Raw genomic sequence first — 19,375 nt, 5'->3', positions numbered from 1 at the left:
AGGCAAACTTCAGCTGAGGTAGAAGAGAGGTACATTCCACAAAATACTTAACTGATATTCCTTGTTGGAAAAGTGGGAGAGCAGTTTGTCACGTAGCCTTCTGACCTCTACCTGGACTGCCTAATCAGAAGGCATAGGCCCTGATAACAGAGGCTGTCTTCCAATTTCTTCTTCTCAGAGAACCGCCCTCCCTGTTCAGAGTACACAGACACTTTCTCTCTGTTCTGTTCATGTGCAAGTGTTATATGGCCCCTGACCAACCACATTACTGTATGTGTTCCCAACTGGGAAGGAAGAGGACCTGTACATGTGTGTGCAGAACATCTGCCCTGTGCCAGCTTCAGAAGGTGATCTGCTGCCCTTGGGGGACTGGTGCCTACTATTGAAGCTGACCTTGATCTTACTCTGTCTCTTCTTTATGTGAGTAAAGAGTTGTCCATCCAGTGCCTGTGTGTAAGTCATACTATTGTTAGCCACCCTGGACCTTGGCTTGACACTCTGCAGATTGTCAGGGTCATCAAACATAAAGAAAGCCTGAAGAACTGTCACAGCCAAAAGGAAACTAAGAAGACGTGACAACTAAACATAATGTGATATCCTAGATGGAATCCTGGAACAGAAAAAAGAGATTAGGTAAAAATTAAGGAAATCCGAATACAGTATAGACTTTAGTTAATAATAATGTATAAATATTAGTTTATTAGTTATGCCTAATACACCATACTAATGTAAGTCCAAGCTATGCTGAAGGCATTGGAGAAAAACAAAGACTCCAGGAGTTGACGGAATACCAATTGAGATGTTTCAACAAACAGGTGCAAGACTGGAAGTGCTCACTCATCTAGGACCAAGAAATTTGAAAGACAGCTAGCTACCTGGCCAACCGACTGGAAGAGATCCGTATTTGTACCCCTTTCAAAGAAAGGTGATCTAACAGAATGCAGAAATTATCAAGCAAGATCATTCATATCACACACAAGTAAAGTTTTGCTGAAGATAATTTTAAAATGGTTGCAGCAGTACACGGACAGGGAACTGCCAGAAATTCAAGCCAGATTCAGAAGAAGATGTGGAATGAGGAATATCATTGCTAATGTCAGATGGATCTTGACTGAAAGCAGAGAATACCAGAAAGATGCTTACCTGTGTTTTATTGATTATGCAAAGGCATTCAACTTTGTGGATCAGAAATTATGGATAACATTGAGAAGCATGGGAATTCCAGAACACTTGATTATGCTCCTGAGGAACCTGTACATAGACCAAGAGGCAGTCATTTGAACAGAACATGAGGCTACTGTGTGATTTAAAATCAGGAAAGGTGTGTGTCAGGGTTGTATCATTTCACCATCCTTATCCAGTCTGTATGCTGGACAAATAATCCGAGAAACTGAACTGTATGAGGTAGAATGCAGCATCAGGATTGGTGGAAGACTCATTAACAATCTTCAATATGCAGATGACACAACCTTGTTTTCTGAAAGCGAAGAGGACTTGGAATAGTTACTGACAAAGGTCGAAGACTACAGCTTTCAGTATGGATTACTGATTTCAGTCGTCTCATATTCATAGGAAAGCCGGACAATGAATAAGAAGACCGAAGAAGAATTGGTGCCTTTGAAATGCGGCTTTAGCAAAGAATATTGAATGTACCATGAACTGCCAGAAAAACAAATAAATCTGTCTTAGAAGAAGTATGCTCCTTAGAAGCGAGGATGGTGAGAATTCGTTTCACGTATTTCGGACATGTTACCAGGAGGGACCAGCCGCTTCAGAAGGACATCATGCATGGTAAAGTAGAGTGTCAGTGGAAGAGGAAGACCCTCAACAAGATAGATTGACATGGTGGTTGCAACAATGGGTTAAAAAATAGCATCGATTTTGATGATGGCACAGGACCAGACAGTGTTTCATTCTATTGTACATAGAGTTGCTATGAGTTGGAACCAACTCTATGGCACCTAACAAGAGCAATGTAAGATATTAACAACAGAGGGAACTGGGTGTGGGGTGTATGAGAACTTTCTGCATTATCTTTGCAACTTTTTTGTAACTATTCCAAAATAAAAAGTTTATTTTAAAAAAGTACATCACAACATCAAAGAATAATATCAGTATGAAAATATTCAAAGGATGTATTTGATGTTGGAAAATTGAAGTCATCAAAACTTCATTTTTCTTCAATGGTAAATTGAACACTGCTTCTAGGGTATAGAAAGTTTAATTATTAAACTAGTCTTTTTTTCCCTTTCATATAATACTTTGTTACATTTAGTTATATAAATGCATAAAATCTTGTTTTAATGAATCCTATTAAATGCAGTACACCTACTCTTCATTTATCAACTGTCCTGTTATCTGACATTGAGCATTTACAACAACAGTAAAAAATCTACTATTCACCCGTTTTGCACTTTAATGACATACATCTGGCAGTGTCAAATGCTGAGGTGCAAGGCAAGAGTAACAGTAGCTGTGATGGTTAAGGTTATTCATCAGTTTGGCCGGGCCATGGTTCTCAGTGGTATGGCAGTTATGTAATGATGTAATTTGGCAGTTATGTAATGATGTAGTTGTTCTCCATTTTTGTGATCTGATGCGGTCATCCTCCATTTTCACATAACCCTGATATTTGCATAATGATATGGTCTTTGGAACCTAACCAAGTCAATAAGTGAGGAGTGGGTGTGTTATTTTGTTCTTTGTTAAAATTTAATACATAAATGTAGCATGAAGGAAGAATTATATTTTCCTCTCTGTTGTTTTACTTTTATTAACTTTGCTTTCTTGTGCTAATATTTTTATTTTAAAGACTGGTGTCACCTCATACATTTATTTTTCATCATAAGAAAACACATGCAGAAATTTACAATATGCCTCATCCTCCTGGGTTTCCTTGTTCTTATTAGTGAATATATGATTGTAAAAGTGATTTAAGTAGTGATACTCCAAGAACAGTGTTAAAATACAATAGTCTTCTCTCCAGCACTCATTGCCAAAGATATTTGCTGTTGAGTAATAAGTTTTTTTTTATTCTCCGGCAGTTCATGTCAGCACTTCTTGGGGTTGTTAATTATGCATTTTCATCGGGCAATCTGATGGGCTTCTTTATAATAACTTTTTTGTTGTTTTGTAATGAATTCTTGGTTTTTCATCATTCTGAGTCAACCCTAAGTGGCAGATATTTTTGTTTGTTTTCACCAAATTTATGAACTGCCTTGACATAGAGATTCTCCATAAAATTACTCAAAGCCCTCAGTATCCTGTACCAGGAGGTAGTTTGAGAAATCCATACTAGATCATTACTTGTGTATCTAAAATCCTTATTGAAATTGGCGGTTCCTTCCAGGTCCCAGTCTTATTAAATGATACCCTCAGTTTCATAGCATGTGGCATGTCTGGCTGTCACCCACAGTTTTGGCACAGTAGTTGTAGTGTTGAGAGTTTGAAATTGGTAAGTCATAGTAATACATTCGTAAGATTGAATTTTTTAAAGCCTACTTTCCCTTTTTAAATTTTCAGACATTTTGTAAACCTTATAGGCATTCTTGACCCATTTGCTTTTGCATATATTTGGCTTGATTCATAAAGCTGAGATACTATCTTGACTAGTTCAGAATTCAGTTCTTCATTAAAAAAGAAAAAAGTAGGTGAAGGTGTACCTTTCAGAGTTATTTAGAGTAAATATGAGACCTTGAAGGAACTACCAGCTCCGTCTGAATACTAGACACACAGTTAATAATGGTTTGTAGGTCAGTATCCCTGGTCCTCCAAACATTAACAGCTTTCTGTGGTTTAAAAAAAAAAAGCAAAATCTATTTGGCCTTCTTCTGGTGAATGAAATTGAATGACATATAAATAGTATGTAGTTTATAATAATCATGCTATTGGAATTTTGTGTTTTTACTCAATTGATCAACTTTATCTTTTATTACAGTCTCCTTGGAAGTTGTTAAAATCAGAGCTTTTTTCCTCTTTCCTCATTTCATATTATCTTTGCTTTTAAATCAGAGAAACAGATGTTAGGAGATACAGAAACCCTCAGAACCAGGGAAAAGGTGTGTTAGAATACAAACATATTGAAGTTAGAAGGTCCTTTGAGAAGTCACTGTATATAGTCACTTCATTTAGCAGATAAGGAAATGGCGGCCTCTGGAGGTGATGTGACTTACTCCACAAGTAGAGTCAGCCCAGGTGTGTCCCCACTTGTGTCAGAGTTTTTGTCTGGCCACGTCTTAGACACCATCGCCTCTTTTGTTAGTAGCATTTTAATGGAGTTGTTAGATATAGTTAGACATAGAATGACCATATGTTCTGATTTCCCTGGGATAGGTTGGTTTCCATTTCTTGTCAAGCCATAATTATTCCTAGTACCCGATGTCACTCTCTGAAATGTCTGGGTTTGGATGATAGATTGTGTGGTCGCCTTGTTAGAAGAACATGCGGTGTTAATTTGCATGTCTTTTCTTTTCTGTTTACTCCCACACAAATCCTGAGGGCCAAATCACATTCTGGAACATGGGTACATATTAAATTGCTGATTTTGCTTACTTTTGTTTATTTTACCACGGAAGTGCACAGTGTTCTTGTTCCTCAGAGGGACTCAAGCATTAAAGCATGATAGGTTTCAAATGCAGAGGCTTGATTTTTTTTTTTTTTTCAGATAATTTTGCAAAAGGCAATTGTAGAAGCCTTAAAGATTTCGTTAATTTGTGGGTTTAGGATGCTTCTCTTGTCCTAGTAAGCATGTTTTATTAGAGCCATTTGTGACCTGTTATTGGAGTGTGGGTAGTAGTACAAAAAAAAAAATTAAAAATATCTATCAGAACATTAAATGTTAGGTATAAATACAGTTTTAGAGGGATAATTCTTCCTCACACACTTTAGATCATTTAGTCTAATGCATTATCCACTGCCTAAAATCTAGTCATATAGTCAGTTAGTTTTTAAATTCTTCTCCTCCTTGAGCAGATTAAAGGCTGGAATTTTATGGCCTGTGGTTTGACTTGATATTGGGTTCCTATGGTTTGGGCGTGTCATTGACCAGGAATACCACATTTGCACAGTTGAGTGTACGTTGTCAGGATGGTACTCGGGTAGAACATGTGTGGGAGGCCTGGCTATGCAGAAGATATGCCATTCTCATCACCAGCTTCATATTCAACCTCTTGGCCCCTGTTAGCAAAGAAATTTGTAATCAAATTAAAATTCCTTAAGTGGTAGAGAAAATTTTTATCTTTGGCATGTTGCCTATTTTTGTTTTTCTCTGTAACCTATTACTGTGATTTCCTTATCTTTTAGTATTTGTTTTTTATTTTTATTGGCCATTTATGTTGTTGACAGTAGAAAGAATAAAAATAAAATGAAGCATTTTTACCCCCTGCCCACTTGAGAGTTTGATTCAGTATCTAGTTGTAGCAGTGACAATTTTTCTAGTTTAAAATTTTTTCCCTTAGATTCCCAGAGTTGGTATCTTCTTTTATTTGTTAAGTTTATAAGTTAACTATAAGTACACACAGGGGCCCAGGTGATGCAGTGGTTAAAGCGATGGACTGCTAAGTGAAAGGTTGGTGGTTCGAAACCACCTGTGGCTCTGCAGGAGAAAGATGCGCCAGCCTGCTTCTGTAGAAATTTACAGCCTTGGAAACCCTCTGGGGTCTCTATGAGTCAAAATCGACTCAACGGTAGTGGGTTTGGTTTTGGTTTATAAGGGCAAATGTTTAATCATATTTTTCCAGACAGCCAAGAGGAATCCAATATTGGACTTAACATAGTGTTTTTGTATTTACCTTCCTTAGAAAATGCAGCCGTTTTCTTCATGTTTTATAAGAATTTAAGTCGATTGGCTGAAGAGGAATGCTTCTCTCTTTAATACAGTGTTTCCTAACCCTTTTCACACACAGAAAATAATAGTATTTGTGTGGCATACCAGGATACAGAGGCTTTTTCATGCTTGGTTTTCCTGTTCACCAAAATCCTTGGAAGGCACTGAGGCCAGATTAAAGTTCTGTGTTTGTTGAAGTGGAACTGAATGAACAGATGAACAATTAAAAGTGACAGGCTTATGAGCTTTCCCTTCCATTATTTTCATAGAACTGCAGAACCATAGAGGGTAAAGCATGTATTGGAAGAAAAATCCAGTCTGTTGCTATGTTTCAGAGTAGCATTTATCATGCTTTTAAAATGAAAAAATTATCAGTGCATGTATGAAGTATATGATTTTCAGATTTAGAGTCTATTCTAAAAATAGAGTGTTATGCGTCCCTTCAGTAGAAAAGCCTGGCTGTGGGGAGTTTTAGGAATCCAGAAGAAGGCATGCCAGCTGTGATTGAAATACTTGAATTGGTTTACTTGGTTTGTGTGTGGAGGTGGAGAGGGTACAGGAACTATGGTAGATAACATGGTTAGAAAAGAGGGAACAGATTTGACTATTGCAGGAGAATTTGTTTCAAGTTATTTTTTAGAACTAGATCTAAACATTTAAAGATCAATATTTCAACTTGGATGCCTGTACCTTTAAACAGTTGTTGCCCTAGAAATCATGGATAAATCATGTTAAAATTATATCCACTATTGTGGAATGCAACTATCATTGTGGATCTCAGACAGTAGTAAAAAAGAATAGAATAGTTTAATGACAGTACACATCACATATATTGCTTGATGAAGAACAGCCAGAACTCCTTTAAGTTTCTGTTAATTGTCTGCTTCCTAACCTAGCCTTATATTTTTCAAATAATCAGAGTGGGACCCGAATTGGACAGATATGAAAATCAGGTCAGATGCTTGTTTCCCTCCCTTTTCTTCAGCCAATTCTTTCAATCTCAGCAAACTGGTCAAGCCATCCTCAGATGATGAAGAATTAGGGGCTTTCAGCTGTGTCTTTTGCAATTATTGAGAATATTGCGCTCATTTTACCTCTTCCATCTTATTCTTGTGAAGGAATAACTCATACATCCCCAATGCTTTATCTTAGTTGAGATTTTTTGGCTTTCTAACACATTAAAAGTCTTATTTTGGCTTGAACTCCATCACATGGACCACCATTACCTGTAAGGGAGGCTGGAAAATGTTGTTACCTTATGCTCAGGAATAAGAATGAGTGGGCTTGGTGTGTGCCTAGCCAACCTCTGCCTCAAGGCTTTGTTATATACCAAGCACAATTTCCAGATACTGGATAAGACTGTGAACAAGACAAATTATATCCATATTTTTATTAACAGTTAAATGACTGAATAGATAAACCAGAAAATCAGCAAAAATAATAATAATAATTAGAATAGGTGATAGTGAGTGATAGGAAGTGTGGCTAAGCTTAGGTTCTCTGAGCAGGTGATTTTTAAACTGAGAGGTTAGAAACAATGAAGACTCAACCAAGCAAAGATCAGAGAGAAGAGCATTGTAACAGAGAGTAGCTAATGAGAGTGTCCAAGATGGAGACACACTCAGCATGTTAAAGGCTGGCAAGGTGAGAACTTACTGGGTAGTGAGAGGAGGAGTGGAGGGAGATAAGTTCAGAGAGGTAGGGTCACATTGTGTAGGACTTTGTAAGGAGTTGGGATTTTGTTCTGAGTGCAATGGGAAGACAGTGGAGGGTTTTAAACTAGGGGAGTGTTATGATCTGGTTTCTATATTTTTCTTCATTCATTTTTTTAAATAAGTTGAGGCAGAAGATGTGCAGTAAAATACAAAGATCATAGGAGTAGTGTACTTCGGTGAGTTTTGACAAATAGCTTTGTAACCAACAGCTCTATCGACATATAGAATATTTTCATCATGCTGGAGAGAACCCGCATCCCTCTTCCCAGCCAGTCCCCACTGCTGTTCTGATTTCTTTCACCTATCCTCAAATTTCGTATAAATGGAATCATACAGTTTGCATTCTTATGCTTTGGTCTGCTTTTTCTCACCATAATCTTTTGAGATGTATCATTGTTATTGTGTGTATCAGTAACCCATTTTTCATTGCAATATTAGTATTCCTTTATATGAAAATATTATTTATCCAATATTTGAGTTGTTTTCAGTTTGGGGCTATTATAAATAAAACTGCTATAAATACTCTTGTGCTAGTCTTTTTGTGTGTGTGTGTGTGTATATATATATATATTCATATTTCTTGGGTAAATACCTAACTGGAACTGCAGGTTAGGTAAATGTTTAATTTATAGGAGACTACCAAATGTTTTTCTAGATTGGTTATGCCATTTTATATCCCCACCAACAATGTATCAGAGCTCCAGTTCTGTATCTTTACCAACACTTGATAGTATCAGTCTTTTTAATTTTAGTTAAAAACTACATACATTCTAGTTGGTGTGTAGTTGTACCTTGTTGAGGTTTTAATTTGCATTTCCCTGATGACTAATGATATTGGGTACTTTTTAATGAGTTTATTGGCCATTCGTATATTTTCATTTGTAAATTGTCTTTCAAGTCTCTTGCCCATTATTTAATTGGATTCTTTGCCTTTTTATTTTTAAATTACAGGAGTTGTTTATATATTCTGAATACAAGTTTTTTGTTACATATATGTATTGTGAAGAAATTTTTCCAATCTGTGAGTAACCTATTCATTTTCTTAAGTGTGTGTTCTTTGATGTGTAGAAGCTTTTTAAAAATTTGATGAAGTTTATTTTATCAATTTTCTTTTCTTTTATGATTGTTGCTTTCTAGATGCAATCTAAGAAATCTTTGCCTTTTTTAAGACTGTAGAGATATTCATCTTTTATGTTTTGATTTTTGGTGCATTTCAGGTTAATATTTTGCACATTGTAAATTATGAATCAGTGCTTTTTTTCCATCTAGTAGCCAGGTGTTCCAGCTCTGTTTGTTGAAAAGATTACCCATTGAACTACTTGGGCACCTTTTTTGAGTCTCAATCAGCTGTATGTGTAGTTGTGTTTCTAGACTTCTTTCTGTTCCTTTGATCTGTTTCTCTTTAAGCCAGTAGAGCACTATCTTGATCACGTTAGCTTGATAGGAAATCATGTACCCCACAGAACAGATTACTAAAAATAAATGTTTGACAAAGCTTCTCATGGTAGCGGCTAACTTTTACTTAAGTCCTGCTGCCTGGTAGGCATTGCATTCTCTCCATCAGTCCTCCAGTGATCTGTCCTTAGGGAACAGTTTTCTTAAATTGGATACACTCAACCATGTTCAAATTAATGTCACAATTAAGAGAATAGATTGGGGGTGGGGGAGGGGAGTATCTACTAGAGAGTAGAAAAATTCTACTTGTAAGAAGTCCTTGATCCATAGGATTTTTATAGCGGATGTTTGCATTTTTCCTTCCCCACAGTACTCTGTGTACCTGCCATGCTGAATAAACAGCAGGTTCTGATGAATGTGTACCCTGGTGTTGCAGAAACAGTAGAAATCAAAGATTAAAATAAAGCACACAGTGATCAGGTTTCCTAGGGCAAAATGAAGCATAATGCTGAGGCAGTTATTCAGGTAACTCAGACCCAAATCTGTTTTCTGAAATGGAATCAATATTTATTGAACACTTAGTATGTGCCAAGCTCTATGCTAAACATTTCATGTGTTTTGTTCATTAATCTTAAAAACATCACTATGAAATACATGTATTATTATCCTGACTTTACAGGTGAGGATATTGAGACTTGGAAAAATTAAGCAACTTGCCCAAGGTCACACAGTTAGTGACAGAAACAGGACTGAAACCTCAGCTTTGTCTGACTTTGGGTAATATTACCAGCCATACTTTCACCAGAGGTATTTTTAGCTTTGGTGGTAAAATCTTCACTAGTAGAATGAAATGAGATGTTACAACAGGAATATGCAAGGATAGGGTTTTCCTTTGCCTGATGAGAAGTGCTGCTTTTGGTCAGAGAATAGCAAGAATAAAATAGTGTGGGAAGGCCAACTAGGCCAAAGCATACACAAAAGAGCTTATGCTTCTGAAAGTTTGAAATGAAATAAGGCCTAAACAGTAGAAGCCTACCAGAATCTTCCTAAACAGAGGTTGGGAAGTGCATAAATTCAGGATTGATATTTTTCCCTGTCAGTCTTTCTCATGTGTATTTAATCTATATATTAGTATCCACTCTAACCTGGACTGGCAGTGATGTCAGAGCATGGTTTAAATGCCCTCCCTTAGGGGAGCTTTAACTTTCATGTACCAGATCTCATATTTATATAGCTTCTTAAAGCATCTACCAGAATGTTCCAAACCTGAATAGCAGAGAAGCTAAAATTTACTAAAAAATTCTTTGTCATAGACTTAAAAGCTAGAGCTGTGTAAGGTTGTGCGTGATCTGACCTTGTGTATACTGAAGTGAGTGGTTTATTCTCTGGAGGAATTTTTTTAAAAAAATTTATTCTTTAAGTGAAAGTTTACAAACCAAGTCAGTCTGTCACACAAAAACATATATACCTTGCTATATACTCCTAGTTGCTCTCCCGCTAATGAGACAGCACACTCCTTCCCTCCACTCTCTATTTTTGTGTCCATTCAGCCAGCTTCTGAACCCCTCTCTGGAAGAATTTTTTGATCAGTAATATGATATATTTTGTTTCCTTCTAGTCATTTTTTTTTTTAATTTTCATTATGCTTTAAGTGACAGTTTACGAATCAGGTCAGTCTCTCATACAAAAATGTATATACACCTTGCTAGATACTCCTAATTGCTCTCCCCCTAATAAGACAGCAGTCTCCTTCCCTCCACTCTCTATTTTCGTGTCCATTCAGCCAGCTTCTGACCTCCTCCGCCATCTCATCTCCCCTCCAGACAGGACATGCCAACATAGTCTCGTGTGTCTACTTGATCCGAGTAGCTCATTCTTCACCAGTATTATTTTCTATCCCGTAGTCCAGTCCAATCCCTGTCTGAAGAGTTGGCTTTGGGAATGGTTCCTGTCTTGGACAACAGAAGGTCTGGGGACCATGACCTCCAGGGTCCTTCTAGTCTCAGTCAGACCATTAAGTCTGGTCTTTTTATGAGAATTTGAGGTCTGCATCCCACTACTCTCGCTTCCTCAGGGGTTCTTTGTTGTGTTCCTTGTCAGGGCAGTCATCAGTTGTAGCCAGGCACCATCTAGTTCTCCTGGTCTCAAGCTGATTGTAGTCTCCGGTTTACGTGGTCCTTTCTGTCTCTTGGGCTTATGATTACCTTGTGTCTGTGGTGTTCTTCATTCTCCTTTCCTCTCTGGAGGAATTTCTAAATATCAAAAGTATATTAAAAGAAATTTTGATCTTCAAGGCATATTAATTGCTTCTGTCCATGGGGAAGAAATCTGAGAGTGATGATTTGAGTAACACAGATGGTCATGCCTAATAGTCTCTTTGTAATATCCTATTGTGAAACTGTATATTTAATTTCAGGAATGTAATTTTTAAGTAGAACATAGTAAGTACGTTACTTAAAAAAGGAACAACAGTTCTGTTGGTACTTTAGGGAGCCCTGGTGGCACAGTGGTTCAGCGCTCAACTGCTAACCCAAAGGTTGGTGGTTGGAACCCACCAGCTGCTCCATGGGAGAGAGATGTGGCAATTTGCTCCCGTAAAGATTTCAGCCTTGGAAATGCTATGGGGCAGTTCTACTCTGTCCTAAAGGGTCACTGTGAGTTGGAATTGACTCAACGGCAGTGGGTTTGGTTTTGGTTGGTATTTTAATTGTATTAGCATCAACCCTCAGTTATTCAGTGGTGACGTAGAATCGGAGCATGAGAGAATCCTGAAACTTCATTTTAGGTGAACCTCAAACCTCCCACCCTTTTTATTATTTAGGCTAGTGATTTGGTTATCACTCAAATTAGTGACTGAGCTGAATTAGAAGGAAAGATAATGAGAACTGAGAAAACCAGGGAGCTGTACAGCCTTCCTAGTCAATGGTATTGAAGTCATGGAGGAAGAGGAGATGGCAGGCAAGTTTTCTGTGTGCTTTATTTAAACTTCCTGTACAATCACTGAGGTAGCATAACAAAAACCTCTTAGGTTTGTGTCATTAAATGTACTGCAAATATTTTCCTTCCACAAATCAGTGATTTGTGCTGGTGATTTGAAACCCCAAGGTACATTGATCACAGAATATACTAGGTTTGTTGACAGGCTTGGCCATCCTGCTTACTTAGCTGGAATATTAGGGGTGCTTTGTAACCTTCCTGTATTTAAAAAAAAATTGTGCATGTGCGTGTGTATTGAGGGGGGTGTTGTCAAGAAGCTGACTTTACTATTTCTCTAGCATTGTGACCTCTGTTAGGACCCGGAGCTGCATAACCATGTCACATTTCCCTGGTTTGTGTGTTCTCAGTAGAAACGATAGTGCCCCAAAGGGCAGAAATTGGTTCTTGGGGGAAAGGGTGGCAAAAAAATCTTAATCTTTATGTATAATATGCACAAAAACATATACAGTATGTAAGCAGGTATACATTATATCTGTGGCATTAAATTTACATGGGCTGGGGAGTGATTAGGGAAAAAAAGTCTAGAAAGGCTACTTAGGGAACGATAATGAAAAAAGGTTGCGAAATACTATCCTAGCTCTATCCAAATAAAGAAGAATGGATTATGATATCAAGGTACTACAGGGTAGAGAGAAGAGACTGAAAAAGTTAACTTAAAACAGCACCAGTTTTCTTTTCAAAGTTGGAATAGTTATCTCCAAAGTAAGGTGATAGGGGTGGCAGCGAATATAAGCACTCTTTAGTGAGAGGCTGTGTGGGTCTATCTCTTAGGATAATAATAATACATAAAAAATAATAAAGTTGGTGAAATCTGTCTTGGATGCTTTTCCTTCCTTCCCTCCTAATGAAAACTGCTTTCAGCTAGCAGTTTAATGGAAAGATTGTTATAAGCCAGTTCACACTAAGGTGAAAATGACTGATGCTGAATTAACGTGTTACTGTTCTCAGGGGGCCACCTGCAATGTGAAGGAGTGGTCGCTGCCTAGGGACCTTGACAGGTTTAATCAGTGGTTTCCAAACCAGGGACCTGGAGGAATTATTGCAGTGGAGGTGCGAAAGCACATGCCCATCAAGGCTTGTCTGTAGACAAAATAAAGAATGCCCCCAAAATCCATGTACTCTATTTGAAAACTGCGTGCGCATGCTGCTATAGTGAATAAAACACCAGATAAAAGTATTGATGAATTTATAATAGTTCTTTATCACTATGTATTTTCCCAAGCCACAAATAACAAAAAATTTCGATACTGCAATCTGAGAATTCTTCTCCTGAAACGATCGGGGAAGCATGGTGTAAGATATATTAGGAGGTCAGTACACTAGCAGTGCTACTGGAACCCCGCACGTAGACCATTGCATGTATGACTCACATTCAGAGGGACCCTGCGTGTAACTCTGTGGTAGTCTTGGTGATTTAGGGGGAAATCTTCAAGCAAAACATTTGGTACAGAATTATATTTAATAACCGTGTTGTCTTCTTCTGTGCAGGCATCATAAACAAACCTTGTTTCAAAGAGTTGTCCAAAGTGGCTGGGAATTACTCATTAGCATTTTAACTCTTCATAACTTTTGAATTCTTGCTCTTTGTTTGAGTATCAGTAGAAATATGTTTACCACTAACATTTCCAAACCTGTCGTTTCTCACCTGAGAGAGAATGGTATTTCATTCCTTTGTTTCAGCCTTTTCAGCCCTGGGGTGGTGACCCTATTTCTCAGTTGTTTAGTACAGTGCCTGGGACTTTCTGCTTCTTGGATGTCTAAACACATGCTTTTTGATATTGATGTACATATCTTTAAAACAAAGAGACAAACAAAAACACTTATTGGTAGGATTGGTAGGAATTAACTTGGTTAAGAACAAGTCACTAAAAGCCTTCATTTTTTTGTCTTAAAGAAATGAAGCATGCCCTCAGTAACAGTCTTTACCCTGCACCCCTGCATAGGTAGGCCAAAGGTACACAGCGCCAGGTTGCATTATAACAAATTCCACTATTAGCACCATTCAAATTAATTAAATTATATTTTAGTTAAAAGAGGCTAAAAGCCACTTAAGGACTTGGTATCACTTGTGAATCTCATTATTCTAATGCAGTTTTTAAAACACAGTTTGATCTTCAGTTGCCATAGGAATCGTGTCATAGTCGTGACAAGACTCATGAGTGTATTCAATTTGAATCCAGGTTTTATGTTGAAGGGTTTATTTTAAGGCCTGGTGATTTATTATTATTATGTAAATTTATTAAATTTCTACAGCTTTATTGATTGAATTAATGTATAATAAACTGCAGATATTTAAAGCGCACAATTTGGTAAGTTTTGACGTATGTATGTAGCTATGAAACCTTGAGGAGAGTCAAGATAATGACCGTATCCATTACCCCCAAGTTTCCTTGTGCCACTTCGTGCCCATACTACTGCCCCTACTGCCACAGGCAACCACTGTTCTACTGGTCTGCTTTCTGTCAACTACAGACTAGTTTGCATTTTCTAGAATTTTATATAAATGAAACCATCCAATCTTTTATTGTCTGGCAATATTGACGATGTACATATCCTTTTAGTTCTAGTTCAGACATCATAAGAGATCTCCTAGAAGAAGAGGAAGCCTGGGAAGCATCACATAGGTGAGTTCTCATAATCAAGAAATAAATGTATACTTTGACCTGAGAGATTATAATTCTGTACGGTTGGTTTTCAAACACAAGAATATTTGTGCTGACATAAGAAAACAATCCACATACAGGTAAAGATTTCCTTATTTACTACTTGTTTCTGTATTTCTGCTTAGAAATGGGATCCTAGTGTAATGACTCTAGTTACTTATCAGAAGTTATTTCTCTAAAGATAAATCATTCTTACTGGCAGTTAATAGTTCGGCTTTAAGTACTGGCTCAAGATATTTAGAGAATTTAACCCCTTCCTGGATGTTGCCAGTCATGAGACCGGCTTAGTGTAAGATAAATGAATATCACTCCTTCTCTCATTCCACCTATGAATCAGTCAGGGAACTAAGAATGTTGGTGGATGAAGGGGACCTATTCTAGACCCCACTGGTCAGTAAAGAGGAAAGGAACCGTGCGGAAGAATATTACAGTTTCATAAATTTCCCCCTACAAGTAGTGATCTGTAATACACCAGGTCACATTGGCTGGTTTCACTATCATTTCGTTGTCACACACTTCAAACGGGCCCTCAAAACTACCTAGCAACTTTAATGTTTCTGTGCTCAGTTCTTTCTCCCATTCTTTACCGTGATTATTTCAGACCTCACCTCTTTTCAATGGCTCCACCCACAGCTAAAGACCTCTTCTCTTCTTTATAGAGAAAAATAGAAGGCATCATATGGGAATCCTCATCTTCCCAATGCCAAAGACATAAATCTGCCTGTTTTTTTTACATATTTTATCCTCATTCCTCTTTTTTAATAAAGGAGATGCCCCTCCTCCTATCTGAGGCTAATTCCCCCTTCCACCTCATCCTTTCCCTCTTGTCAAGAACTTAACTTTATTCTTTCTCCCCTTTCTTTCTTGTGTAGGCAGCCTCTCCCTCTCAACTCTATCTTTCTTGTAGAGTTTCTGCAATGCTCAAATCTTTCCCATCTTAAACAAATAAGAACTACCTCACTCAGGCTCCTCTGCAAGTACCATTCTATCTTTCCTTCTCTTCTTAATGTAATTCTCTACTTGTAGTTTTCATTTCCTTACCTTCCTCATCACTTTTCTGAAATAGCTTTCACTAACGTCATTAAAGACCTCAGTGTTGCTAAATCCAGAGGGCATTTTTTAGGCCTCATCTTGCTTGGCTTCATAGCAGTGTTTGATACTATTGACCTCTTCACTTTTCTTGAATTTCTCACTTCCTTGGCTTCTAATAAGACATAGTAACCCGGTTTTTATTTTGTTTCCCCAGCCGTTTCTTTTCTGCTGCTTTTTGTGGTTCATCCTTAGCCAGGCCATTGATTGTTGATGTTGGTGAAGATTAAATTTATCTCCAAGTAAATTTATATCTCCTGCCCATACCTCTTCTGAGCCCCAGACACGTGTATTCAACTACTTGGTGTCTCCTCTTGGATATTTTTAAGACCTTTCAAAATCAGCTTATAAAAAGCCGTACACTTGATCTTATTTATTGCTCAGGCTCTCCCTCCAAATTTTAACGTAATATAAAAACGTGATCCTTTTCCAATGTTTCTTTTTAGCCATTTGCTTAAGCCAAAAAACGAGGTGTCATTCTTGGCATCTTGTTCCCCATTGCCTATATGTCTAATCCATGACCAGTCCTATGGATTTTTCTTTTTAAATATCTCTTGAGCCCATCAACTTATTTCCTCCTCTCTCATCACCATCATCCATGTTACAATCTGTCTTGATTAGACAATAGCCTCTTAATTTGTCCGTCCTTATTTTCTGACTTCTTTGCAATCTCTTCTCCATACTGCAGCTAAAGTAATCCTTTCAAAATGCAAAATAGGATTCCTGTTACTTTCCCTTTGCCTCAAAAATCTTCATTGGCTTCTTGTTCCTTTTTAGGATTAAGAGAGGACTCTGTATTAGGCCTAAAAGTCATCTGGTCTCTTTGGCTAGGCTCACCTCTTATTATACTCCTATGCTCCATTCTCTTTCTGATCCATTCCTACAGACCTTTTAGTTCCTACATGCCAAGCTCCCTCCCGTCACAGGGCCTTTGAACAGGCTTATCCCTCTACTCAGGTGTTCTTCACATATTTACACCTAATCAGCCCAGGAGTTACTTCTCCTCAAGGTTTTCACTGACCGTTCTTACTAGATCAGATCCTCCTGTTATAGGCTCTTACAGCACTGTGTCCTTTTTCCAGCACACTGTCCATCTCCCCTACTGGCCTAAGTTTAACATTGTAGTCCCAGTGTCAACACAAGCTTGACCCACAGTAATTGCTTTATATATGTAATATCATTTAAATATGATAACACTATAATGTTGGTAGTAGTATCATTCCTGTTGTATAGTGAGGAAACTGAGGCTTAAAGATGGAAACCTCTAGTCCGAGGCCCCATAACAATTAAGTGATGAGTGATTGAGCTGAGCTACTAACCCAGTGTGTCCAGAGTCAGTGCTTTTAACCGTTAAACTATACTATCTCTCCAAAGAAGGAGGGGTTTAGTCTGCGGTTGACATTTTATAGTTTCATAGCTGAATCATTGGCCCAGTGGAAGCACGGTGCATCTGGGGAACACATTGTGAGTAGGTTTATTGGGCCAATGAGATATTTGGTGGTTGAAGCAGCAGCGTTTTATTAAAGTTTGAGATCTTGGCTACCTGCACTACCTCCACCTAAGTGTTAACTCTGGGTTCTATGAAAGTTACTCCTTAAAAAAAAACTTAGGTAACTACTTTTTCCTGTACCACGAATCACCCTGTTCATTCTGAATTAAACTCAGATACTAATGGCTGTGACACACTGTAGCCCAGAATTCCTGAGTCCAAAGATTTCTTAATGGTGATCTTTTAAAATCATTATTATAAGAAAGCTCTTAGAACACAAATACTGTCACTTAATCCTCACAGGTAATGAATGTTAAAGCTGGAAGGGGTGTAAGAACTCATCTAGTCCAATCCCTTCATTTTATGCAGAAGGTAGTTGAGCTCCAGAGAGGTGAAATGACTGGGTCAAGGTCCACAGCTAGTTATTAGCACTGCCAGGATCAGAAACCAGGGCTTCTGATTTCAGCTGATTATAGAACCATTTAAACAGCCATGGATCCTGCTGTGTGTGAGCTTATACCATGATTTAGCTTCAGCAGTAGAGTCAGGAAAAGCCTCGACAGCTACCTTTTTCAACAAAATGTGTTAGGTCTACAAATACCCATCTTAAGTTTATAGGCATATTTTGTGGTACCACAGTGGCATATTTAAGATCTTAGTCTTAGAATATGCTACTTCAGTTCCAACAGATTCTCCTAGTTCCACAAATGATTTAGAGGTTCCCTTTGCAACACATTGCCCCATATAAAGCAGTATTTTCATAAGCAGCCAGAAAAGAAAAAAAAGCTTGTTTTGTACAGACTGGTCTTGGAATCTTATGTCAATAAAACATATATTTGTTCATCACACCATTTTGAGCTGTAAGGTATAATTATGTTGGACAGAATCAAAACAAGAAGGAAAATGATCCTGGTGTATTCATGATTCAGGGTCTATTTCCTTATACATAAAATGTGTGGGAAAAATGCCTCAGAGAGTCTAAGTCCCTCCTCTCCACACCTGCTCCTCATCAGCTCTTCCCTATGTCAGTGAATAGTAGTAGTATAATTTATTCACAATTCAAACCTGAAACTCTCCCTTATCTCTCACATGTAGTCAGTTGCAAAGTCCTATAGATAAGTGGTTCTCAGACTTAATTATGCATCAGAATCTCTTGGAGGGCTTGTTAAAACACAAATTAGTAGGTTCCATGCTGAGAATTTTGATTCAGTAGGTTTGGGATGGAGCCTAATAATTTGCATTTTTAACAAGCTGCCAGGTGTGACTAATGCTGTTTCTAGGGACCACACTTCAGGTAGCACTACTGTAGATTACCTCCCTAATATCTCTGTCCTTCTCTTTGTGCCGCTGCCTGGTACGGGCCCTTCATCCTTCTCCACAGCTTGCTAAAACAGCTGTTCAACCGTGTGTTTGCCTTTAGTCATTACCGGTTCTTTCTGCTGGTGAGATCTGTAATACACTGTGTTCTTTCCCTCATACTTTAAAGTCATTAAAGGGCTCCCCAGCATCTAAGGCTCTTTGGGTTCTGGACCCAGCCTACCTGGCTGGCTCATGGCATTTCATTCCCTCCTGTTTGTTTCTTCCAAGCTGAGCTGCTCAGCATTGCCACAATGAGTCATACTGCCTTTGCCCCTGTGCCTTTGCACATGCTGTTGCTTCTGTCTGAATTGCAATTTCCCCTTTCTTCATTGAGATAGGAATTGTCATTCCTTTCTTCACAACTTCATTCAGAAGCCACTGTCTTTGCTTCTGCCACACTCTGCACTTAACACCTGACTCCCTTTCTAGAGAATAAGTCCATTGGACTTTGAATCTCTGGCACCTAACACTGTGCCGAGGTGGCACACAGCAGATACGCAATAAGTGTGTAAATGAATGAATGTGTCATTCAGTCAGTCAGTATTTAATGGATTTGAATCTACTGGCAAGTAGATTTTAGGAGTTAGTCCTATAGGGTCACTATGAGTCAGAATCGACTCGAGGGCACTGGGTTACTGGGAATGCAGCTTACATGGCTTCAGGAATCTGAATGGATAAGGATTGCCACTTCAGAATCTTTTTACTCTTGATCTCATGGTGCCTTAAAAAGAAAATTTTAGAAAATAACTTTTTCTAATATTCTTATAAAACCTGAAAAGAAATAATCATTTTCTCTATTGATAATCTGCTTTTCATCTTAACCCCATGAGAAGTCACTTGCATA

General features: G+C 38.0%; 1 protein-coding gene across 2 annotated transcripts in view; it reads left to right on the top strand.

Moving 5' to 3' along the window:
- Window positions 1–19,375, top strand: part of RAD18 (RAD18 E3 ubiquitin protein ligase) — a 138,197-nt gene that overhangs the window by 103,209 nt on the left and 15,613 nt on the right. For both annotated transcript variants that reach the window (XM_049863440.1, XM_049863439.1), the window contains one exon: window positions 14,493–14,555. In XM_049863440.1, coding sequence (XP_049719397.1) covers window positions 14,493–14,555 — 63 coding nt within the window. The remainder of the gene's footprint in view (window positions 1–14,492; window positions 14,556–19,375) is intronic.

Source organism: Elephas maximus, chromosome 20 (genome assembly GCF_024166365.1).
Source record: "Elephas maximus indicus isolate mEleMax1 chromosome 20, mEleMax1 primary haplotype, whole genome shotgun sequence".
NCBI classification, from domain to species: Eukaryota; Metazoa; Chordata; class Mammalia; order Proboscidea; family Elephantidae; genus Elephas; species Elephas maximus.
This window is presented reverse-complemented; position numbering and strand designations above follow the sequence as displayed.